We start from the raw sequence: 8,148 nt of genomic DNA on the forward strand, positions 1-8,148 counted from the left end.
CCCTGGATGAAGGAAGGAAAGTGAAGATTTTGTGGCTTTACTTCGTACTTCGTTGTATCGAGTTACGATTAACTCACCGGTGCCACTGTGTGGCGGTTTATTAATCATCGTAAAGAGACATTCGGATTAGACACACGTTTATTCATAGACACATTCACGCACACAGAGAAAGAGGCAATCGTTACGCGTTTTGGACAGACCCGGCCCGGGGGCAATTCATCTTCACTCCCGTTGCTGAACCAGCTGAAGCCTTGCAAACAGTCCAAGCAGGGCCGCCCCAACACCACTCATATGCGTGGAACAGTGTGTGGTTAGTGCGTTCGGGCCTATCACACCATCGCCCTCGTCTCCGTAGTACTTGAAGCAGCCTTCCCCATTCTGCCAGCTCGCGATGGCCCCCAGCCAGGCCGGGTTGGTGAACTCCAGCAATGGTGCATCGGCTAACGCGCACAGCAACACCTGCTCCATGAAGAGATCGCGAAACAGATCGGGGAAATCGAACCGTGCGATCAGGTCCGACTCGTGCAGTATCTGCTCGCAGAGCGTCCGCTGGCCGTCGGCGACGAACGCACGGTCCACATTCGCAAACCGCTGCCGGGCGAGCACGATGTAGAAGAGTAATCTGGAGCGTTCAGTGGCGTGGAATGATAATGGCAGGGTTGGGAAGGTAGAAGTGTGTTAATGCGTGTCAAGACCTCGCATAGGCAGAGACTTACTTATGGGTCAAATGGTAGCCGTAGGAGCGTTTGCGTAGCGACATGGCGGCACTACACTCGCGGCTAAGGATTAGCCGTTTGGCGGGCGGTGGCACACTATTGGGGGTGCTGTTGCTGGTGGCCGTGGAGTTGAACTCGTTTTCGGACTCGTTTACGAGCAGCTCGGAGAGGCATTCGTCTGTAAAAAAAGGAAAAATTGAATGGAAATCATTAAATAGTACCAAGCATTGAGATGATGGCACTAACCTGATTGAAGTTCACTAGGTCCTCCCGCATCGATCGCCTCCAGGTAGCTCTCCATCAGGGCCTGTGGGTCATCATCCATCATTAACTGGCTGCGACGTCTTCTGCTTCTCAATTGGTCTTTAAATGCTCCACTCTTAGGCTCATCTTTTGATTCCCAAAATTCAGAGTCTATCAGCAACTTGGACACTGCAAAAAGAATCCCCAACCCAACAAAAAACCTCAGAATTCCAAGACTCATTCGAAAGGAACTCATTCGGAACTAACGCTTACCGACAGCATTGGCACCGCTCGGGAAGTTAAAGATGCTTTCGATGCGGCTCTCGACAAAGTCACACTTTTTTGCCAACGATTCCACAAACTGGCGCTGCGGTTCTGGAAGCGACCCTTGCTTCAGAATGGTCCTCAGTTGTGCTATAAAGAAAATGAGAAGATGGTCTCCCTGTATGTGATGTGGCCCTTTTTTGTTTTCCTTTCCTTTTGCACTCTCTCCATTTCAATTGCCATTTAATTAGCGACAAATGGAATGGAACGATGCGGAGGATTAGGTGAGCTTAGGCAGGACGGCCTTCCTTCCCTCGCCCCAAAAAGAGGCACGCAGTCGTCATTCGCAGAAGGGAGAGTGGAGTGTGAAAGTGCGTCTTTTTGGACGTCCCTTTTCTTTGCTGGGGATTTTAAATTTAAAAATTTCAAATAATTTACAATTAACACTAACCATTAGCGATCGCGATGCCTAATAGGAGATCCGTGGTAAGATCTTCATAGTTCGCCACGCACACGTTCACTAGGCGGTCTAGCCGAACTAACAGTGCGTCCGGTGCTAGTTCACGTTCCATTCCCTTCCAGGAGTCGAGTTGCTGGAGTGTACCACCGGCCTGGGCTGTGCCAGCGGTAAGTGCCAGTAGCATCAGCACTAGAACGACCATTTTTTGAGACACGTTCTTACGCTTATTTTTGTGGGTTTTGTACACTTTAAAGGCACCAACGCAGACACAAATTTTAAACGAAAAAACACACTTTATCAAGACTTTTGCCACCGACCAGCTCGAACGTCCATAACGCCAGACAACAGACGATGGAATGCGAGCTTGCGGTTCAATTCAACGGTCCTTTTACCAAATGGTTTCTACCGAAGAGGAGCTGTGTGGCATGCGAGAGCATGCGTACGCGCACCAAAGGATGCTCTCGCGGATGCTTCGACCCGTCGTCGTCCTGCGTGTGTACGCCACAAGACACGCAAACACAGGGGGAGGCGCTGTGTTTCGCTTGCGTCGCAAGCAACGTCAACGCACGAGTGGAAAGGAACGGAAAGGAAATAAAAATTTATTTCCCGGATTAACCTAAATCCACCCCGGCTAATAGGAAAGCAATCGACCACCGGCTTTTCTGCTTGTGGTGTGGAGATGCTGGGGAGGATATATTCCGGGGAAATGCTTAGTTTTCATTTTCGCCTACACCGAAACATTTCGGCCTCTGGTTCCAATTATATCGCTCTGTCTGTGACTTCCTGTGCCCGTCTGCCTTCCAAACCCCTTTGCTGTGTTCGTTGACTCTTCCGGAAGTGGAATGCATGTTACAGTTCCGGAGAAATTCAAATCTCATCACATCTGGTCATGTGGAAATCAATCAGGGTCATCAAGAAAAATGGACAAATTAATTCTCATCATTTGCCGGATTGGTTTTCGGTTTACTATAAATGGGAATATGTGAGTGACGTCTTTTGTCGGTCGGTTTGTTGTTCATTCTTCGTGTTTCTTTCGAACTAAAAATGACTATTTTATAAGGTTAGATTTAATTTGAATAATTTATTATACTGTTTATTCTATTAGGATATTTAATATGACCGTTGTTTGTAGTTTTACTTTGCATTTTCATTCATTTTACGCTCTCAATTTAACGTCCAAAAGCGTGAAAACTCATTAGCGAAAGTGGGAATTGAGCAAACAAAACAGACACAAAAAAAAGGATTATTGCCACCGGTTTCAAGCCAGCATCCGACACCGTGTACACACAAAGCAAAACAAATGGGTCTAGACTGAAGCGGGCTGCCTAGGCCGCAATGCCAATGCTCTCATGCCGGATGGTAGGATGGCAAGAACGACCGCAACCTAATCCGCATCCGCATAGTAATTGCCTCCCCCATTCCATCGTTTCGTTCGCTTTCCCCTTGCTCTATTTAGAGACTGAGAATAGTCAACTATATTCCACTTTAGAACAATATGCCGAGTGCGGAGACGCACTTTAATCGTTCTAATCCTTGCTAGATTTCCGCGTTAAGGTCTGTTAGGGAATTTTTTGGAACGAGAGGAACGGAAAGCGTTTTAAACGGTGGAGTTAAAACGTGGCACCTTGCTGCGAGCATCCTTGCAGTTGTATCAGTCTGAGTCGCCATCGTCGAAATCGTCCTCAAACTTGCAGTCGATAGTAATCAGTCGAATGATGGCTCTAAAGTGGCAAAAAAGGGATCAGTAAATAACGAAAATAGTACAAAAAAGCGGGTCACAGCTTCACTCACCGCAACAGTTCGCCTTCGCGCGAGCTCCAATCAACCGGCGACGGGGAGCAGATTTGCTTCTGCAGGAACAGATTGAAGCCGGTACGAAGGTCCTGTATTAGGTTGTACGTATCCTTGTCACACTTTAAGCTGAAAAAAATGGATTAATGAGAAAGGCGAAATTTTCGAATCATTCATTCCAATTCCTACCAGTAATGGCCGGCGATGGAGATTAGTTCGTGATCGTTTTCCGTTTCCACGTGACAGTCGCCAAAGAACAGGAGTGGAAAAGGATTCACAACCGTCGTGTCGAAGATCGTCAGTGCGTTAATCTTTTGCATGTCGTAATAAACGACGAAACTGTAAATAACAGCAAACCCAAAATTAATTCCAAATCCCAAGTCCCATCTCAACCCACCGACCCACTTACTTCGAATGAAACACGCCCCGATTTCCATTGACCGACCCAGGATGTATCTCCGCCCGTCCCAACCCTTCAATGTTCAGGATCGGGCGCCCATCGGGACTGTTCCGCGATCGGATCACCTTCCGCACAAACGCCACGTTCGGGTACAGGCCCGCCCCGACGATCGCGCGCAGCAGCTCCAAATTGCCCGCATGGCGATTGTTCGGTCCCGCGTCCGAGCGTGCCACCGCCGTAAACTTGGCCGTATGCAGATACTCGGCAAACTGTTCCTTCATGTTGGCCAGCTGCTGCAGCGTGGCACCGTTCAGGAAATGGCGCCCGCAGAAGCTCCCCTTGTTCGGCTGCTCGCGCCACTCGGCGATCACGTTCGCGAGCATAATGTGATCGCTCGCCGAGTCCTGCGCAAACTTGCGCTTGATCCGATCGACTTCCTTCTCCTTCCCGAGCGGCCGGTAGAAGGCCGTCTTGAACGTGAGGCTGGCCGCAATCGAGGTGATCGGATCGATGCAGCTAAAGATGGACGCGAGCAGTATCATCTTGCCGGTGCGCGGATCCATCGGCAGCCGGGCCAGATGGAACCCGAGCGGGGTCAGCTTCTGCTCATCGTCGATCGCATTCAGTCGGTTGAGCAGCTCCAGCGACGATTCGATAATGCCGTCACTCGGTTTGTCCAGCAGATGCGCCATAAAGGCACGTGCTTCACCGAGCTGAAGGATTTTTATTTGCAGTATCACTTCCTCCAGCGCAACACGCACGATTTCCGGCTCAACGTTCTCCTGGAAGGTACGCTTGCGCCCTCGGCTGTACAGATGGTAGCAAATGCCTTCCCGTACACGGCCCGCCCGTCCTTTGCGTTGGATTTCGTTCGACACGGAGATCCATTCATCGCGCAGCACGGAAACACCATCTTCGTACCGGTTTAGCTTGTGCCGGCCCGCATTCACCACGTACACGATGTCGTCGATCGTGATGGACGTTTCGGCAATGTTCGTGGAGAGGATGATCTTGCGCACACCGTCCGGTGGACGATCGAACACAGCCGTCTGCTCCCTGGTGGGAAGTTTCGAGTGGAGCGGCGATACGAGAAGACGCGCTTTGGACAGATACGGATGTTCGTTGATCATCTTGTACACGTTGGTAATTTGCATGTAGCTCGGGAGAAACACTAAAATCGCACCGTCCGGTTTCGAGCACGTGATGTAGTAAAGCAGCTCCACGATCAATTCGTTCTGGTTGGACTCGCTGCCGGGATTTTGCAGCGCCCGCAGGACAGGTGCCGGATAGCGGCCACGAATCTCACTGCAGTACGGTTCAATCATCGCTTGGAATGGATCGTCCTGCCGCCCCCTTCCCCTAAAGTGTGGCTTTTGCCCGTACTTGTCCTCAAAGGTGTAAAACTTCAGCTCGTCCAGAATGTCCTCCAGATAGTACTCCGTCACCGGGTACGTGATGCCACGGATCTCCACCGTCGGACAGTTGTTGAAGTACTGCGAGAACGTTTCCGCCGTCAGCGTTGCGCTCATCAGTATCACGCGCAGATCTTTCCGGTACGGCAACACCATCCGAATGATGGCCAGCAGCAGATCCGTGATGACGTCCCGCTCGTGTATCTCGTCCAGCACGAGATGCGTGTACTCGCTCAGCAGTGGATCGGACTGCATGATCGTCAGCACGATGCCGGTCGTACAGAACATGATACTACCCCCGGCCTGCCGTGGCCGTTCCGCTTCCAGCCGGATCTGGTAGCCGACCGAGTTGCCCAACCGCTCGTTTCGCTCTTCCGCCACGCGCCGCGCAAGCGTAATGGCCGATATGCGGCGTGGTTGTGTGCACAGAATCCGGCACCGTGCACCCCGGCCACAGGCCGAAGCTTCCTCGAGGATGTACTGAGGCACCTGGGTCGTTTTACCGCTGCCCGTTTCACCCTTTATCAGTATCACCTGATTGCGCTCGATCATATCGAGGATCGTGGTGCGCGATTGGTACGCCGGAAGCCGCCGCCGGAACTCACTCAACGGGTGCATCGAGCGAACGGTTCGGTCGTACTGTTCTAGCAGCTCTTCATCCAACAACCCCGGTTCGTACGCCGAACCGGATGAATTCTCCCTCCTTGCCACCGCTTCCACCATCGATTCCTGCAACGTTTTGCTGATCACGCGCAAATACTCGTTCCTAAACACCGACCGCATGTTTTCATTCTCGGCAAACTCCCGGTAAATGTCGCTCTGCTCGATACCGCGGTGCATCTGCAGGTTGTTGCGTATCTCCTGTATCTGCCAGCGGGGCAGCGTAATGTCCACGGCGTCACGCTTTTCCCGCTGCCGCTTCTGGGCCGTCTGGCGGTCGCGATAGTACAGCCCCAGCGCTTTGCCACGCAAATTCGGCGGCCGGCGCTCTTCCGCCTGATCTTCCAACCGTACGTCCCGCTGATCCTGGTAGCGCCGGAACCGGCCGGCACTGCCCGATTCGTTGGCCTCGTAGCTGGACCGTTCCTGTGCCTTGCGGCGTTGCAAATCTTTGTGCCGTTCGTCACCCCCGTAGCTGGACGATGGTTCCCCGTCCTGTGACCCCTGCTGCTGTCTGTTACGGCGTCCCTGATCGCGGTAAAACAATCCCTTGGCGCGGCCACGCAGGTGTGAGGGAGCTTTCCGTTGCGAGCTGCCGCTGCTACTGCTGAAGCTATCCATTGTTGGGCCAGATGCCGCTGATTCATTTGAGTTGAACGAAATGCTGCCACCCTCCGCTGAAGCTTCCTGCAACAAAACGGGGCAACAAGATGGGGCTTGGCTTATGTTTGAGCAGCACAGAGAGAAAAGCACCGTTTACCTTCCAGAGACGAAATTTGCGTAGTTTCTCTTCCAGCGAGTCTTCAGCGTCGGACATTACAAAAGCGCTCAAACGTTTTCCACGCGAAAAAGGGGTGCGAAATGTGGTGTTTCGTGCGCCTTTTGGGTAATTTGCCGGGTTTTGAAGGGGGCTGTTTGTTGTTTTGCAATAATTTGACAGCTGACACGTGCCCAACAAGCAAATTGAGCTACTGCGGCAATGAATACGATTCTGCTGAGGTCAACAATACAAGCAGCATTTGAATATTTAACAAAACTCCTAATCTTACCTTTTTGGTAGCTCACTAAACTTCTTCAAGTATATTGAACAAATTGGAGCAAGTGATTATTGTAATTTAAGTTCGCAAATGTCTGTTAAAATTGATGTTAAATTCAACCACCGACAAACCGACGTGATACTGGCGTTACAAAAGTGTCCCACACGAAAGTACTGTCATTTACCAGTGAGGCGAACACTTCTGTCAAAGTAAGCTCTGTTCACTGCTGCTTCGATGTAAACAACTTTTCTAAATACAAATGGCGAAGGAAGTGTGAGACACGATTTTGTGAGAATTATTGGACAAAACACCCAGGAAAATCATTTTATAAGTTTCCAAATCAATGCAAAAGATGTGAGAAGTACATAAAACAATACGCATTGGAATTTGCGAAGAAAAACAAAAAGGGGATTTAGCAGTTTCTTCTCTGTGTCTGTGTAGTAAGCGAATCATTATAAAGATGGCGCTAGTGTTTAACGTATTTTCATTTGAAATAAGGAGACAACTTTTGAAGCTCATTTTGTTCGAAGTGTCATGTCGGTTTGTCGGTGATTCAACTCCGCTGTAGAGTCGACATAAACGCTCCTGAGTCGACATTCGATTTGACGGTTTGCTGTTTCGCACAGTGTGGCCAGATTTCTGCAGTTATCCTAGCAAAGTGAGTATAATACAAGGTGTATTTATTGAGGAGGTGAATTATTAGCGCGTTTGCCGGGCGCCATCATTGAGTATTGTTATGTCAAATCGCATACAATTTTCTATATCCCCCTCCAGCCCTTCCCGATTTTTATACCGGAGCCCCCAGTATTGTTATGTCAAGTCGTGAAATGTCAATTTGCTCTGGAGCACTTCACCTCCTAATATCCATACACCTTGAGTATAATATACAGTTTGGTTTATCCCGAACGATTTGACAGTCGTGCAGTAGAAAAATGAATTCAAAATGACTGGAGGAGATTCGATCTTTTGTTTACGTATGCATGTGAATTCCAAAGGCTGTTGCGGTTGAAGTCCCAAGTGCCACAAATCCACTGAACGACCACTAAATGGGCTCTAAACGACTCAAGCTCTCTACCTAAACGGAATATAGAAAGACTTCGTTTGGCACACGGTGAACGACTGATGTATTCTAAAACTAGCAAAAAGCTGGAGGCGCTATCTGTTG

General features: G+C 50.0%; 2 protein-coding genes across 2 annotated transcripts; both read right to left on the reverse strand.

Moving 5' to 3' along the window:
• Positions 1 to 48: 48 nt before the first annotated feature.
• Positions 49 to 2,224, reverse strand: LOC4578121 (uncharacterized). Its single transcript, XM_061654139.1, has 5 exons — positions 1,675 to 2,224; positions 1,233 to 1,373; positions 963 to 1,148; positions 717 to 894; positions 49 to 622 (listed from the first exon to the last, which is right to left on the reverse strand). Exons 1-5 carry the CDS (start codon positions 1,883 to 1,885, stop codon positions 223 to 225), a joined length of 1,116 nt encoding a protein of 371 aa, XP_061510123.1. The 5' UTR covers positions 1,886 to 2,224; the 3' UTR covers positions 49 to 222.
• Positions 2,225 to 2,744: 520 nt separating this feature from the next.
• LOC1277741 (ATP-dependent DNA/RNA helicase DHX36) lies at positions 2,745 to 6,879 on the reverse strand. Its single transcript, XM_061654137.1, has 5 exons — positions 6,707 to 6,879; positions 3,884 to 6,633; positions 3,664 to 3,813; positions 3,475 to 3,603; positions 2,745 to 3,404 (listed from the first exon to the last, which is right to left on the reverse strand). The coding sequence occupies exons 1-5, from the start codon at positions 6,761 to 6,763 to the stop codon at positions 3,335 to 3,337; spliced, it is 3,156 nt and encodes a 1,051-aa protein (XP_061510121.1). The 5' UTR covers positions 6,764 to 6,879; the 3' UTR covers positions 2,745 to 3,334.
• Positions 6,880 to 8,148: the final 1,269 nt, after the last annotated feature.

The sequence above is a fragment of the Anopheles gambiae genome, chromosome 3, assembly GCF_943734735.2.
Source record: "Anopheles gambiae chromosome 3, idAnoGambNW_F1_1, whole genome shotgun sequence".
Taxonomy (NCBI): domain Eukaryota; kingdom Metazoa; phylum Arthropoda; class Insecta; order Diptera; family Culicidae; genus Anopheles; species Anopheles gambiae.

Excerpts from the sequence above, each read along its gene's own strand:
- LOC4578121 (XM_061654139.1), bottom strand. The coding sequence starts at position 1,885 with ATGGTCGTTCTAGTGCTGATGCTACTGGCACTTACCGCTGGCACAGCC. Across the intron at positions 1,149-1,232 it reads GAGCGGTGCCAATGCTGTCG|TGTCCAAGTTGCTGATAGAC; the intron begins GTAAGCGTTAGT and ends TTCTTTTTGCAG. Across the intron at positions 623-716 it reads GGCTACCATTTGACCCATAA|ATTACTCTTCTACATCGTGC; the intron begins GTAAGTCTCTGC and ends TGAACGCTCCAG.
- LOC1277741 (XM_061654137.1), bottom strand. The coding sequence starts at position 6,763 with ATGTCCGACGCTGAAGACTCGCTGGAAGAGAAACTACGCAAATTTCGT. Across the intron at positions 3,604-3,663 it reads TCCATCGCCGGCCATTACTG|CTTAAAGTGTGACAAGGATA; the intron begins GTAGGAATTGGA and ends CATTTTTTTCAG. Across the intron at positions 3,405-3,474 it reads CGCGAAGGCGAACTGTTGCG|AGCCATCATTCGACTGATTA; the intron begins GTGAGTGAAGCT and ends TTGCCACTTTAG.